We start from the raw sequence: 16560 nt of genomic DNA, 5'->3' as shown, positions 1-16560 counted from the left end.
GTATTTGTTAGGACTACCTCGCTTGATCCTGAGCAGAGTGCTTTTAAATGGCTTTGCAAATGTGCTTGTTTTCATTCAACAACCATTGTGGGGGGATTTTAATCACTGAAAGGCAAACCCATACATAGCTGAAAAATGAAGCTTGGATGGCTATAAAACGCTTTCTGAATGAAGAGATGAAAGATTCGAGAAGAAGAATGTGTGTTCAATAACATAACCCCCGGAGCAGAAGTTCACAGGCAGTACACATCATACAAGTATTTCCAACATGTCTTAGAAACAAAGGAAGTCTCATAGTGTTTTTATTTGACTTTAGTAGAAGCAACAGCAACTGTCACATCTTCAAAATGCATCTCAGTGTGTCTATTTGATAAAGGAAAAGCAAAACAAAAAAGATTAATGCTTACCACATGTGTTCTCTTAACTTCTCCTGTCCTCCTCTTATGTCTGCATCCAGGGGGTTTACATCGCAATAAAAGGAGCCAAAAAGAGCTAGGCTACATGCTTCGAGGCAGGAGTGGATAGTGAGACTCAAAACACATGCCTCAATGATACGCACTGCTTTGAAAATGACAATGCGCCTTAATAGCTGGCGTAATTTCCTTTGGTAATGTACCAGGAGCTCTTACATTGCAGCCTTTGTTTCAGTGTGGAGCTCAGGCTGTTTGATGTTTATACATTTCATCCATTCTCCGGCAGAGGGATATTGCCAGAGACAGCTGGAGAGCACTGAGCTACAAGCCATTTTCAGGAGAGTAATATCAAAAATGTACAGAAGGGGACGGTCCCCGGGGCAGACAGAATGGAGAGTTCATTCATATAGTCACAGAAAAAAAAGGTTGACTTTAGTTCTCTTTGGTTCTTCCTCCCATCACCCCTAACTAGTCACAGCAGATTGCAGACACTCCCTGAGCCTCGTTCTGCTGCAGGTTTCTTCCTGATAAAAGGACGTTTTTCCTTCTCACTGTCAGCAAAGCACTTGGGTCATCTGATTGTTAGGGTTTTCTCTGCATTACTGTAGGGTCTTTAACTTCCAATACAAAGTGCCTTGAAGCAACTGTTGCTGTGAATTGGCACTATATAAATAAAATTAATTCTCGCAATGACCACTTTACTAGCAGTCATCTCTGTAAATGATGGATGGCTTAATGGACATTAAACATTAAATGTTAACAGTGGATCAATCCATAAAGGTGTTTTGCTCTACTTTTTTTTTAACAGGTTAGCTGAAATGTCACTTGTGTCACCTGCACCATCTTTCATTTGGGGAGTAAATCTATAACTTACAATCACGGTAAAAAGAAAATATACCCTCCTTCAATTCTAAGGTTTTACGTATGAGGGTATAATGAAAATAAACTGGTCCTTAGCAGGTACATTCTCAGATGAACAACCTCAGATGAACTACAGAAAAATATGACATATTACACTTTCATTATTTATTTAACAAAAAATAAACTGGAACACAAATCAGTGTATGAAAAACTAAACAAAGTCTTACTGTTCCAATATGAAATAAGAAGGTAAGAAAGAACCAGGTGCTGGAAATCAACTAGACTTGCTGATCATCAGCAAGTGTGAGCACCTCCATTAAAATGTCAGTTTTGGCAGTTTGCAGGTCTGGAGCATTCAGGCGTTTGTTAACGTGATGCCAAGGATGAAAGACATCACCTAGATCTTAAACAAACAATTGTAGGTGCCCATCAATCACGGAAGGGTTATAAGGCGATTTCCAAACAAAGCCTTTCATTATACAGTGAGAAACATCACTCACAAGTAGAACACGTTCAGCTGTGCCAAGACAGCAGCCAATCTTCACAGGAGAGGTCATCCCAGGATATTTACCCTATGTTCAGACTGTTCACTGATCAGAGACATTTGAGAAACTCCAAGCCCTGAGCTACATCTCAGATTCTACAGTCCTCAGTTAGCATGCTAAATCTTTAATTTCATGACAGTACAATTAGAAAAAGACTGAACAAAATATAGAATTTTTGCAAGAGTTAACAGGAGAAAGTCTCTTCTTTCTAAATGGAACATGTCAACAGACTTAAGGTTTGCAAAGTCGTATCAAAAACAGCTTATCAGGACAAACATTTCATACCAATTGTTATGCACTGTGGGGAAGGAGTGATGATTTTTTAAGCCACAGGACCAGGGCACCTTGCAGTCATTGACTCGACTATGAACTCACTTGTATACCAGAGTATTCTGGAGTCAAACGCGAGCCTTTCTGTCCGACAGCTAAAACGCAGCTCTAACTAGGTTGTGCAACAGCACAATGATTCCAAGCACAGAAGCAAATCTCCACCAGGACGGCTGAAAAAGAATCAAAATGCTGCAAACCAAATGAACTGAAGTTAGCAGGCATTCATAAGCAATGTTGTAAAAAAAGAATGAAACTTCAAGTTATTGCTGCTAAAGTGGTTCTACAAGCTACTGAATCATGGGCTATAGTGTTTTTATACACACTGCTTCTACATTTTATCTTAATTTTTGCTAAATCAACAGTGACAGTATTTCATGTTTTGTAGTTCATCTGATGGTGTATTTAAAATGTATTTATATTTCAGACCATTTTAACTACATGAAACCTTACAATTGAAAATGTGCAAACTGAAGATCCCTGTGCTTTTTCTGACTTGAACATAGAGAACAGTGTTAAAATAACTTAGACAGAAAACATAACAGGGTTATAGAAGTGATGTAATGCTGTCAGTGACAGTTATTTTGGCTGTTCCCTTGCACCTGGCTGTTAATATGATGAGGACATGCTCTATTTGTCTCTGGTTTTACTCGCTGGAGTTGAGGTCCATGCTGTTTGAAACCCAAACAATCTACCAAAGAAGCAGCAGCACCTACAGTAGACTTATCACTTTCCTTTTTAAGACCTGTTAAAAGAGAAATTTATCTATTTAAACATATACTCACTGGTCCTCTTTAATAACACACTTTCAAAACAGCCTAGAAAAAAGCATTTTATATGATGCAACAAATTCACAGAAATTGTAAAATTGAATCCTTTAATTGCCAAACACTGAAAGTCATAGATCAGAAAACAATATCCCAAATTTAAATCTGATTTGATCCAAGTGTACATACTTCTTGGAAAGTAAGTGAGAAGAAAACCCCTGGTTAGAAGAGTTCAAGCTCAAGTTATACTTAATACCCATTAAAAGAAAAAGAAAAAAAGAAAAGCGAAGCATATTATCCAGACATCTCCCCACCTGTGGAATTATGAAATAACAGGAATAAGCCAAAAGCCATCTGTACAAATAATCAAAGGTCCACTGCAGGTGTCTGCAGGTTTATATAACCGAAGGCTCGCTTGCCCTCATAAGCACAATTATTCCAGGTTTACAGGCAATACAAAAGGGACAAAAAAGGAAGGGTGACAATATAAATCCAATGAGGTGGTCAGTGTGTGCATAATTCAGCTGCTGTGTTATAATGGGAATGGCCTAGAAAGACAAAAATACAAATCCTGCTGTTACATCTACTCGACACAGCACGCACACACTAAGACGACAGTGCTCCAACTTCAAAATGACGCTGCCAAAATCAGGCCAGGCATTTTCAAAAAATATATAGTACATCAATATATTAAGACCAAAACATTAAAAAAACACAAATGTTATTAAGGTGTCTGTGAAGCCAATAAGATGATTTTAATCGGCAAAGAAGGCAAATGTTAAGATAGTGCAAGATCCAAATAATCCAAACAAAAAAAAAAAAAAAAGGGGGAAAAATGGAAGCACACATTGTAAACATGAAGGATTTCAGGACAAACACTTTAACATATAAGTCCACTTGAAACACAAATAAATAATCAAATCACTTAGTTCCATAGAAGCATACACGCAGCATACTGCTTCCCATTCAAAAGATAGAACCTGCCCACCCACACCTGTACAGTAGAATCAAAATATGACACTAAACCCTAATTTCCCACTATTGTCATAACTCACATCTAACTCAAATTATTCAAAGGACTTGCTTGTGCGTCATCTCTCACACTCATTCATGAGGACTTTGTATGTCTGCTAGTTTCAGTTTAAGACATCAACAGTTTTCACACATACTGTTCTCAATTAATGGAAGCTACTAGGGCCTCATACAAGAACCACATGTAGGCACGGTATTGATCTTAAAAAGTGCATATGAACAAATTTATTTAATCTTTATCTTTAAATAATCCACTTACCCAATATATTTTCTTGCTTCTGGCTTATAATAGCTCACGTATTTCCTTCTCAGTTAATTGTTTGAAAAAAAGCTTTGTCTTTTCTTTAAAATATAATTATCTGACTTCTTAAACCTCACTAATAATACACTAGATGTTCTCAGGAAGACTTAACATATATTTGTGTGTATGTTAATGTATGAGGCCCATTGGTAAAACAAATGTGTTTAAACATAGCAAAAATAAATACAGCTCTGGAGGAAAAACATGAAACTGTTGTCTTTGGAAAAAGTGATTATATGAGGGAAATGGTGAGCCGGGTGTTCAGTCAAAAAAAAACAAAAAATGTAGGTTTTCCTCTGGTAGAGTCCTTAAGAAGCTGACAGGAATCAGCCAAGGTCCCCCTAAAACTGTGGCTTGCACCACCTTGTAAAGTAGCGGCCAATCAGGAGGATCCCCTGAAAATGGCACTCCACCACCATCCAAACGTTGTAAAACCCTGTTACACAGTCAGGTACAGCTGCCGTTTTCCTTCCTTGTCAGCAGATGGTTGGAAACACTGTGCTTCATTCCAGCTTTGACATTTCATACTTGGTTGTCATGATTTCCTGAGAAACAATAGGCACTCGATAAAAAACTAGACATTTTCAGACAGTAATCCCCTGAAAGAAAACATGCTTTTGTACATTATCATTTTGCTGAGCCTCACCTTTCTTACCAACCGCTCCTATGCCTGTCAAGCACCTCATTCAACTATATTTCTCCAAATTCATAGCACATTTCAAACAGTGGGCCCTTTATTTCAACTACAGGGTCTATATATCTAGACTAACACATCTCTGGTTAAAAAAAAAGAAAAGTAAATCATCTTTTGTACAAATCCATGTTGTTCATACCTCATCTGAGTCGAGCAGGATCGGTAGAGCTCTGTTGTGATATAAAAGGATAAAAAGAACCTCTTAGAACACACTGTGAGTGAAAAGACCTTTGAAAAGGTTTCACTGGATACTTACACATCAGTTAGAGAGGTAGGAATATTATCCTCGACCCATTTCAAGTCTTCATCCTGCACAAAGTTAAACAAAGTAAATGTAAAGTGAATCTGACGCTTCTGACCTGCAAGAAAGTAACTGTTTTTGGTCAGTTTCGCCTGTTTAGCATATCAGCCAGCTCCCATCTAAACCACTTTAACTCACTAACCCGGATCCCTCCACTATCAGACCACAGGGAAATAAAGGGGTTCTTTAGACTCTCAGGTTAAATGGGTGACAAGTAAAGGGAGCCCAGTAAGCTGTATAAATTAAACCCTCCTTAGAGAAGCAACCCAAACAGTGGAGACCAATTCATCAAGCTGAACCTCATCTCATAAATGCCATATCAATGCATGACCAAAATCATTATGGTATTTTGATCAGACAGTATATGTACGGCCACTGATGATATCAATGCAATATTTTCATAAGGCAGCTGTTAAAGCTGACCTTTTAAAGCAAAAACAAAAGCCTAATAAAGCACCAAATTATCACCAAAAAGACAAAAATACCAAATGAAAAGCATTGCCAACCAAACAGGCCAACCTTATGGCTCAAGTATAATCAAATTTTAAATAAACATGAAAGAAAATTTAGGGAAAAAATTACACCAAATGAAACAACAAGATATTGAGCATGTCATTAACCAAAATTAGTTCTGGGACATTTAGGGCTGTGCTATTTTTAAGTCTGAAATCATGAATGTAAACTAGTTTTCTACTGCTAAATTCACATATGTTTATCTCCTAAGGTCCTGAACAGTTGTTTATACAGATATGTTTTTATTGTATTCTTACATGTATGTAGCTTGGATTTTTTTCCTTTTATATTTTATACCTTTACATTTAGATTTACCAATTTACAGTGTTACAGTACGATTTTATAAGCTTCAAATTCCAATTAAGATCTGGCTTAAAATATTTGACAGTGTCACACTGCCCATTGTGTTGTATGGTAGTGATATATGAGGTCCATTCAGTCATTAGAGCTGTACCCACTGAGCTGAGGGATGAAGACCCAACAGAATCTCTACATGCAGACTTCTGCAGCAACATTTTACAGCCTGTTGATTTTGGCAGATACTCACTGATAATTAACAAACTTAAATCCAGCCCACAAGACACCCTCCCTTCAAAACCAGGAGATGAGACCAGGATAGACACCCTAATTAGTTTCACAGAAACACTGCTGTCCAAACACCAGTCAGAGTAAACCAAGTTATAACACATTGCAAAGAAACTTATCTGAAATATTGGAAAGAAGAAACTAAAAGCTGAAGCAGATTAAAGCACTATCTGGCCTAAAACAGAGATTATGAATTGGCAAAATATCTGTTGACCGTCAGTGATAGAAAGCAGAGACAGATCAGTGACCACAAACTGGCAACAGAAACAGGTCGACACAAAAAGTCATGGCAACCGAAAGAAAACAGAACATGCGATCCCTGACAGGTGAGGCTGAAGCCGAGATGAACTTCCTGCAAATCTTTCAATAAGGTAAGGAACACCGATTTTACCTAGTTCAGTTCTATAAATTCCAAATTTCATTAAATTAAACAATATCTTAAAATTACAACTCTCCTAGGAGACGGAGGATAAAAACGTCCCACAAGCAGTGGATGACCTGGACACACACATACACATAACGTACGCTAATTTATTGAGAATACTCAGCGATTTTGTGTTATTTTATTCTTCTATTTTTGTTTCTTTAGTTTATTAAAAAATTGGATTTTAATGCTCTGGGAGTATTGTTTTAAGATATTATGGCGCCAATAACAAAGCACTTTTAAATGGAAATGAATTGAAATGAAATACTGCCCTCTGCAGGCCCTCTGCAAATGTGACATTTGGTCAGCTGCATTTCCTCAGAGGTAGGTATTCTTATTAAAAGTTGAATGAAACATAATTATTTAACCAATTACCAAAAACTTGTCTGTGTTACTTACTGGGTTTGTTTCTGCAGGCTTCACTGTACCATTTGTCTCATTTTTAGTCGCTCTCAACTTTATACCATCAGCTGCCAATAAGAAAAGAAAAGAAATACTAAGGAGAAAACATTTTTAAGAAGTAAACAGACTGAGATTTGCAGTTTTCTGGTTACAAGTAATGCCCTCATGATCTAACTGTACCAAGGTTTGTAGATGCAATAAACTCCTCAATCTCCTCATCATCAGAGTCATCTATGAGAGGTGTGAAAGCGTACCTGTGGATATTGAAATTAAAAGTTTTAAATGCATGCCCAGTTTAATTTATGTTGATGAATTGAAGTGTCTTAATAAATTACTCGCCTTTGGTTGTTTGCAGACGGTCTCCATAAGAACATTATGACGAGCAGAATGACAGAGAACAGGAACCTCCAGAAAGCATCTTCTACCCACAACTCAATCCAATCCTTCAGACAAAAAACAGGCTCGGTTTTCAATAAAATGTCAACATTAAACATTCATTTAAAAAATAATAATAATAATAATAATGCTATTATTGCTCAGTAATCCAAACCACACTCACAGACTGGCATTCTACTAATCGCAATTTTTTTGCCGTCCAACCCATGAAAATGATGGAAGCTGAGGGTGTAGAGGGCAAGGTGTGAAACTCTTTGGCATGTCAATGAAAATGCAAATAACTGGTGCAGTGAAAATGTAGCTGCAGGACTTACCAATGACAGCAAATATTAATGTGTTTGTAAAGTGCCTGTAGAGTGACAGCTTGACAGGGTTTCTCCTCAGTTTCAGAGTCTTGATGGTTTGTGCCAAGCTGACAAAAATGTTAGTGGCAGTCAAGGTAAACACATGGCAGCCATTACACAGAAACTGTACAAATACACCCCGCATTAGATAATAGTGATTACATGCTGCAATCACATGCAGTTCCGCCAGTGGAGTACACCTGGATGCTAATATGACGTAAGCACAGGAAAGGTTGTGATAAAGTGTGAGATTTTGCCTCTGCTTAAAAAAAGCCTATTAATCGTCATTGTTGTAAAATGCATTTTGCAAAAATCTTTAAGCACAAAGATGTGGAAGAGGATGTTAACAGTTTTAATGTGCCTGGATTTTAGCAGCCAATTTACAAAGAGTTAAAGAGTCAAGTTGTTTATTTGTTTATGAAGGTGTCTAATGTTTTGACAGATCTGCAATTCTGGTGGGGTTTTTCTCTTTCCCCATTTACAGTTTATCAGTTGTTTCACATAAAAACAAAAATGTAACGCCATACTATACCATTAATTTTCCAAAAACCTTTATAGACCCATATCAAAATATTCCCTCTAACTCATAACTCCTGTTCATTGAGAAATTTGTATTTCTTGGCTGCAATGTTTGAGCAGTGGGTATATATGTTCCACTCAATAACAATGTTCAGGGTGACAGGGTGGGACTCTAAAACTTGTTCAGCCCCAACAAAACAACACAAAACTTTAATGCACTTTAATTCAAAATCATTACAAATAGCTGATCTATATCACCTGTTTAAACACTGCAAGACATATATGCATGCTACTGCTGACCATGTAACATATCCGATAACCGCCAAAGGAGAGAAAACATGCCACAGGTTATGTCATGGATGTTTTTTAGGATCTGTGAGCCGCCCTGGAAAAGATCAAGTGTGCAATGTAGCACCGATGCCGTGTCTTATGATAGAGGCAATCCTAAACTAACTTCTTTCTCTGACTGCTTTGTTCTCACTAAAGCTTAAATTATGGTCCAGCAGTGGTAACATGTTGACAGTCTGCTGGTAGTCCGTGGTCAGCCTGTCTAATTGCAGCGAGTGTCTCTTGTCAACAAAGGCAGCGCACAAAGGACACTCCACGACTGGTTTGTGGGCTACTCTTGTGTTTACAAAAAGCACTCAAGGAGTTATGACAAATGATTTTATCCAGATTTTATCCCCCACACTAGTTGCACCCATGCTGATAAAAACCTTTTAACAGCACAATCTGGAAAGTCTGGTGGACGGGCATGCAAAAATCAATCATTTCTACCAATGTAGACTGAGACTGTTGAAAAATGTAAATAATACAAACTGTCATTAATTATGCAAGGAAAGCAGCAGTAAAGATTTAGAAGAAGTTAAATCATCAACCAGAAAACAATGCATTGCTACAAATTTCACCACAGAATGAATGATTAAAGCAGGGCTGTTTCAACTGAGACCCAAGACGTCTTTGTGTGAAGCTGTATTTCAGCTGCTAATGATCTGGTGAAGGAACAGGACAGAGGGAGACCACAATTTCCTGATCTAATATTGGTTCATCTGTAGGAAGTGAGGAGCAGAGGAGAACCACACGAGGAAAGGCTGTAGGTGCACAAAAGGATATCCACCAGCATAAAGAAGAGTCAAGCAGAGCCAGGGGAATGTTGGCCAGCAGAGCCAAGTCAGAGTCTTTTGCCTAGAAGGGATAACAGAGCCGGAGCAGAGGCAGAGGGAAGAGGAGAAAGATGTGAAGGGGGGGGGGGGGAATTACAGATAGGAAAGCAGCACTGCAACTGAAACATAAAACCATCCACCCAAGTGCAAAGGGGAAAATAAATAATCCAACCAACAAGCCAAGAACATTCAAAATCACTCAAATACACCAACAAACGTGCCCATTTTCTTATGTTGGGACACTCCAGTTGCTATTGATATTTGTGCTGGTGAGGAATACACTGGAAGGATATGAACCAGATGGCGCAGGAGTCAAACATAGCCAGAACAATTGCTGTGATGAGAGCGCGGCCATTGTCTCGACCCTTGATATTTGGTGCGCAACAAGAAAATACAGAAATTGTGACGACAAGTTTACTTCATTAAAAAATACAGCATGAGAGCAAATTACAATGTTAACTGTACGAGCTCAGCTCATATCTTTGGTAAAATAAACAATTTAAATGTAGGACTTTAAACCTTTTAAATTTCTAATTGCTAAATGTTATTATTGGCGTTTGCAAAGGCTATTCTGACTAAAATCAAAGTAATCAAAGATCACAACTCACCCCTGTAATCCTCAGGACACCCTCAATGCTAGCAAAGGCCAAGTAGAGGATGCCAAGCCCAACTACTCTGTGCATCACTGTCCCCAATCGAGGTCTAAAAGAAAAACAACCCCCCCAAAAATGGTGTTTTTTTCCCCATTTTATTTAACTTAAGGAGGGGTTTCAATTATTCTACAAGTTGCTGTGTGTATAGATTTTAACATACTTCACGATGCCATAGCCAAGGCTGACGATAATGACGAGTAAACGAGCCAAAGTCCTCTTGAAGGCAGAGACCAACTCAGCAAAGATCAGCAAACCTGGAGCTAAAGTAAAGTAAATATGTTGAAAAAAAATACAACTTACTGTCTGACATGAGAGAAGAAGAGAACTCTTGTGACCGTCTATAAACACTCACAGGCGGAGCCGACAGTATTGGTGTTTTCGTATTCAGCGCAGAAGACGGCCTTCTCCACCATGCCGAGGAATATGACCCCTGCTATCCAAAACTGGATCCTTAGGAGATCTTTCCAATAGCAGGCCGCCCAGAGAAACCATAACAGGGCGTACAGGATGTACACGATGCACATCACCATGTAGAACTGCAAACAGACACTCAGGGATTAGCCTTTAAAGCCTGTCAGTTTTAGGTCACTTCAGGATTGTAAATCTTAAAAAACAAATGATTTAAAATCACATTTAATGAAATGGTTGTAGGAATTTCTGCATGTTTTCTTGCAGTTTACTTAAACTGTCATCTTAATATAAGACTACATCTAATAACTGAGTATATAATGAGTTAATTTAAAACACACACAAACACAAAAGAGTCTTATCATTCCACTGGAGACAGCAAATAATTAAGGGAACATATTATTAATGGGAGTAAAGTCAGCAAGTGGCCAATAAATCACATGAATTGCAATCACTTATTTCTAAAGTCATCTACTTACAATCATGAGAGGCCATTCTGTGACAGAAATGTAGCCGTGGCTGCCCTTCATTACCACATTAACTGCAAAACCAAAATCCAGACATTAGACTAATGATGCAAGACACTTTTCCCAAGCATATTAAACAGACAAAAGGCAAGTTTTCATTATGATCCAAATTCTGATTGCACAATGTAGCGGCTCAGTCTTCAGCCTGGTTGCTTTAAAGCTTCACTTTCCCTGTGCACTTATGTCTACCAATGGGAATAAAATTTCCCAGGAAAATTACGTCAGTCCAGCCAAAACAGGACAAGCGCCTTCGTCTCACTCTGTGGCTATCGGCAGTTTTCTCCAGGTAGCACAAATGACACAAAGAAAAACAAGAAGAGAGATTGTAGAAACTCTAGCAAACAAAACAAAGAGCCCTGCTGCATGAAAAAGGAAAAAAAGACGGAGCGCGATAGAAAGTAAAACTAAAACACATATGAACCTCTCAGTAGAAAAGGCTCCAGGATATGAGATCAAAATCCGGCATTCACCTGGGATTATGTCAACTGCCACTTTAAGAATTTGTTTGTGGTTGCTGCAGATCCTGAAATCTGACACTTCAGTGTCAGCTAAAAAGCTCTGCGTGTATGAGATAGGAGGGCGACTGAATTAATGCAGTTTAAAAAAAGCAAAGGTAAAAAAAAAATGTAAATGCTTTTTACTATAAGCTGCATTCACACAGTCTCACACACATTCATACAAGCACTATATTCTGTACCTAAGCACTTTCTAAAATTCACACACACTCCAATGGATGTATCGGGGGCAACTCGGCCTTCACTGTCTTGCCCAAAGATACTATGACATGTAGGCTTGAGCAGCCAGAGAATTGGTCCACCGACCCTCTGACAGGTAGATGACCCACCCTACCCAAGCTGCCCACAATTACAAGATGCTCATATTTAGTAGTTTTAAAAAGTCTCACCTGTTAAACTCCAGTTGGCTTCTGGTTTACTAGACTCGATCTTAACGACTAGCAGGTAAGGGCCATCCTTCCAAGTGGTGGCTATGACGTGGTCTCTGATTTTCACACTGCTGTTCTTCGTAGCACTGCTGGTGTCATACTCCTCGGTAATCCATTTTATGTCATTTTTATCCTGCAGGATTAAAGGAATCCAGCATTTATTACTTATGAAAACATATGTAATAATTAACCTTAAAATCAAAGATCATTTGCGGGTTCTTACTTCAAACGCAGAGGACACATGTGGATCTGCCTTTGCTTTCTGAAAAGAAACACAGTTGCAGGATGTTGAAGAACTAAAAACAACAACATCGTTAAGAATTCGGCTGTGGTGACACCAACATAGCAAACCCACTTTGAGCATCGGGAAGGGCAGCCCATTGCTACATACAATGGGACCGTGTTTGTGTTCGATGTGCTCCCCTGGTACCTTTGGGTTTGGATCCAGATTCTTCTCAGGAATCAGGCCTGGCCTCTTATATATCTCCTACAGACAAAGACGGTCACAATTCACCAATCAGAAACAAGCAAGGCACCAGACAGACCAGTGCACCACTCAAATAATGGTGGGGATTTAATCACTTTCATGCATCCTGAAGCTGTCCCATCCTTAAACTGTTCTGGGACACTGTTCACAGTACACTGGGGGAGATTCTGTGCCACAATATTGAATTTATATGCCTGACTTTCTACCTAGGGAAAAACGGATTTAAAATTACCCAAATGTTATAAATATTTACTAAAAAAAAAAAAAGCGTATGGGGGCAAATTAGACTATAACAATGCATTGGCTTTGCAAAGAATCTCTCATTATGGGGCCATGGATGGCTATAAGTCAAGATCTGGAGTGTACAGAATTGACCGACAGTTTAAGAAACTATAGTTAATTCATACAGTGCTTTACACAGAGCGCTATACAACAATTAAAATATAACTAATATCAACAGAGAAACATGTTTATACAGATTAAAGACTATGAAAAAGTAAAATGTAGTGCATTCTGAGAAAAATTGAAAACATACATTGCACTGCAGTGTTGACCCATTTTGTTTTCCGTTGATGTTTTGACTATGACAGCCCATACCCCCATTTTTGGGGGGTTTTGTTTAGTGTACTTTGTTTTCTGTACCACATGGAATTTTTTAAGTAAATATTTAGTGCTGCATGTCTTGAAAATTTGAAGGAGTCCCCTTTTATTCCGCATGTATACAAATACGTTTTTAAAAAAAGATAATTAAAATAAAGTTAAAAAAAGAAACTATCAACTCAACGCAGATGGTATGACAGGAAGCATTTTTTGCTTACTTCAATATTGTTGTATTCGTTGTGACAGGGGTAGTATTTCAAAAGCCAGTGAATAGTGACGTCCACCTCCTCAGGACAGTCAAATGGCCAGACTGAAACATGAAGACGTGATGACGTAACACAAAAAAAAGGAAGCACTTTGGGTAACAGGTTATGAGTAATTTTTTTTTTAAGTCATGACTTACCTTTTAGTTCAACATCAGTGTCTTTATACATTGATTTCCTTAACAGCAATGCTCTTGAGGTCTACAGAGTAATACATTTATTTATTATTATTTTTCATACTGATCAATTTAGTTAGGCAAACTAACTGATCATTGGTACTCTTTTGATCTCTCGGATCCAAACAAGCTGGACTCTGTGTCTTTGCAAAGTGGAAAAAGAACCTTATATTATAATATAAAAAATATTATTAATATAAGAAATATTAACCATAAGTGTGTTTTTCTAGCTGTCTGACCTGTCACCTATTCAGAATGAACCTGCAAATGCAGGTTTTACTGCTACTGGAAAGAGGATAACAGAGTGGAAACTGAAACGTCTTAGCGTGTAAATTATTGATTATTGAGCTATACACGTCTCTGTGGGCTAACTGTAGGAGCTGTGCCTTATCATTAATAAACAAAAAGAGGGAGTGAACTGTACAAGCACCTGACTGAAGATCGACTTTAAGAATGGTTTTATATGTTACAATGTGTGACATAACCTGAACACACACAACCTAAACTCGCAGGTTTTAGTCCAGAGACAGTGGCAGACAAAAAGAAAATAAGCTTTTGGGATTTTCACTTTAGTCTGTTAAACTATAACCAGTCAGCTAGTTGACTGCTACCCTTGAAGTACCTAATTATTATTAACAGTTCTTGGCATGGCTAACGGCTAATTATACAAAACATTTCTCTGCTCTTTCGTTTATCACGGTTTATAAAGACTGGCTAAGAAAGGCTAAAGAGATACCGTTAGTGTGAGTTACAAGCTTCTCACCACATTCACAGCTGTCAGCGAGTTACCATAACAAGGATAATGTAGCTAACGCTAGCTAAGGGTGCTGCAGTTATCCAGAGTATTCAGCGTTTTTAGGAAGATACTCACATTAACAACAGTTATTGTCCAAAGCCCTGACTCTGGCGCTGCAACAGCTCCATTGATAATGTTGAGTATAATTACAGAAAACACCATCCACGGACAGTTAAGTCCTCTAGTCGGACAGCTCCACGTCCTCATCCCGACTGCAGCAGCCATATTCGTTACGTGTAGATTTCGCCACTTGCGCCGTGAACTCAGCTGCTCAGAGGATGGGAGGGGCCCAAGAGGTCTGCGACGTTTGTTACCTGTACGTCGCCTGCTGTCCCAGCTTCATTACCGCTATCCTGCTGGCACCCAGAATAAATGTTTTTGATATTTAATTTTTTTTTTTTGATAATTTGAGCGCTGTGCACATCATATGTGCGTTGGTCTTGTTTGTTCACAGAATAATGTGATGTTTTCGAATGATATTGTCACAGGTCCGTGATACAGGAATCACCTTTCCATGGTAGACGGAGACAGCCTTTTGTATTCAGTATATATTTGTACTGAGGATATCATCTTCATTGTACAGCAGGACTCATACAGATTGCATAAATCAGTGGTTCCCAAACCTTTTTCGCTGGGCCCCCCTTTGTTTTACAGAAAAATGTTCGCGCCCACCCCTCGCGCGCGCGCCCACACGCACGCACTAACACATCCTCCAACCACACACACCCATATTTTGCTCAATTGCGGTTTATTTCACACCTCAAACATTTAGTAAACAATTAAGCAAATACAAGTAATCTGCAGGTAGTAATAAAATAAACTAACTCTTTTACGCTACGTCCACACCTACACGGGTATTTTTGAAAACACAGCTGTTTCGTCCACACGTAAACGGCGTTTCGAATCACCGAAAACGGAGATTTTTTAAAACTATTTTTTTGCATTTACTGTGGACGAGGAATACAGAGTTTGTCATGCAATGTTAAAGCTACTTGCCTTTTTTCACGTCAGCTGTGCGCCACGTTATTGCTTACATGAGAGGAATTGCAGAATGGCAGATAGTCAGATTAAAAGAATTTTGTCTCTATCTTCAGGTTTTACATGCTTGCATATAAACATGCAGTTACTGTCCCTCCATTTAGAAAGGCAGAGGCATCAAGGTGTAATTATTTAACATGTAGTTGTTTTTTTTCCTGTGTAATAATATTCAACATTGCTATCAATACATTTGTCAAAAAAAAAAAAGCCTCTCTGTGCAAAATGGGTTTAAAAACATAAACAGCTGTAGGATACTGTTTGTCCATGATTTAGACAGGGGGAACAAATCGTGGCAGGATCAGCCTGATGTTATTTGTATCCCACTGTAACTTTACTGTACAAAGAGCTAACATCAGGAGTAGTTAGTCATTACAACAACTGTTTGTGAACTAAAAATCAAGAATGTGGGATACTGTTTGTCCGTGATTTAAACAGCCCAGCGGTGCTCCAGGCGAAGGGAAAACCAATTCTGCAGGGAAGACCTACCTTGGCACTTGTGCAGGTGAAGCCAAAGGGAAGTTATGCTTCGCCATATTTTCTAGTCTTTGGCTTAGAATGATGTTGATTTGGAAACATATTCAGCTATGCTTCATCTCCTGCTTTGCGTTTGTGTAGGCGCCCGTGCTAGCAGTGTCCAAGCATTGTTTGTTTGTTTTTTTCCCTTTTCATGCCGCGCCCCACACTTTGGGAAGGTCTGGCATAAATGGTGAAAAAGGCTATTACAGATATCATGCCCTTTAGTTTGGATACTGCACTACTGGTTTAGGGGCGGCTGCTTTGACCACAGTGATGCAGCACCAGGCTTTCTTCTGTTCAGCTAACGTATAAAAATTCGAGTACACAAATCTTTTTCTTGCGTTTTTATACTTCAAATGTTCTCGTTGTTGTCCAAATCTTATTCGATGTCTTCTGGCTCCCTTTAGACGATCATCTGCTTCCATCTCAACCTATTCCTTGCATCTTCTTCTGTCACACAAATACAAACCTCTGTCACAAATTTAGAGGATCATCATTTAGCCTGGAGAAATAGTTTGCTGCTTTATAAGAAAGCCCTCCGCAAAGCCAGAACATCTTACTATTCA

The 16560-nt window shown here is 38.6% G+C and overlaps 1 protein-coding gene across 5 annotated transcripts; it reads right to left on the bottom strand.

The window, feature by feature from the left end:
- Nucleotides 1-3279: 3279 nt before the first annotated feature.
- tmem87b (transmembrane protein 87B) lies at nt 3280-14704 on the bottom strand. Of its 5 annotated transcripts, none has more exons than XM_005915429.3 (19): nt 14516-14704; nt 13609-13669; nt 13424-13515; nt 12549-12605; nt 12342-12380; nt 12080-12251; nt 11128-11189; nt 10593-10776; nt 10401-10500; nt 10196-10289; nt 9881-9952; nt 7876-7984; nt 7725-7783; nt 7505-7608; nt 7346-7419; nt 7163-7233; nt 5197-5249; nt 5080-5110; nt 3280-4791 (listed from the first exon to the last, which is right to left on the bottom strand). In XM_005915429.3, exons 1-19 carry the CDS (start codon nt 14663-14665, stop codon nt 4750-4752), a joined length of 1626 nt encoding a protein of 541 aa, XP_005915491.1. In that variant the 5' UTR covers nt 14666-14704; the 3' UTR covers nt 3280-4749. The 5 variants fall into 5 exon arrangements, 4 of the variants coding, with proteins under 4 accessions (XP_005915491.1, XP_005915489.1, XP_005915490.1 ...); XM_005915427.3 differs by having other exon boundaries at nt 12474-12605; nt 14516-14703; XM_005915428.3 differs by lacking the exon at nt 9881-9952 and adding an exon at nt 9538-9609 and having other exon boundaries at nt 12474-12605; nt 14516-14703.
- Nucleotides 14705-16560: the final 1856 nt, after the last annotated feature.

The sequence above is a fragment of the Haplochromis burtoni genome, unplaced genomic scaffold (assembly GCF_018398535.1).
Source record: "Haplochromis burtoni strain Fernald_Lab_line unplaced genomic scaffold, NCSU_Asbu1 Contig_12, whole genome shotgun sequence".
Classification (NCBI taxonomy): Eukaryota; Metazoa; Chordata; class Actinopteri; order Cichliformes; family Cichlidae; genus Haplochromis; species Haplochromis burtoni.
Note: the sequence above shows the minus strand (reverse complement) of the source record. Positions and strands in the feature narration are given on the sequence as shown.

Coding starts and splice junctions, on each gene's coding strand:
- tmem87b (XM_005915427.3), bottom strand. CDS start 14,665: ATGGCTGCTGCAGTCGGGATGAGGACGTGGAGCTGTCCGACTAGAGGA. Junction 12,252..12,341: donor ATGTGTCCTCTGCGTTTGAA/GTAAGAACCCGC, acceptor TTAATCCTGCAG/GATAAAAATGACATAAAATG. Junction 4,792..5,079: donor TCCTGCTCGACTCAGATGAG/GTATGAACAACA, acceptor ATTGTTTCTCAG/GAAATCATGACAACCAAGTA.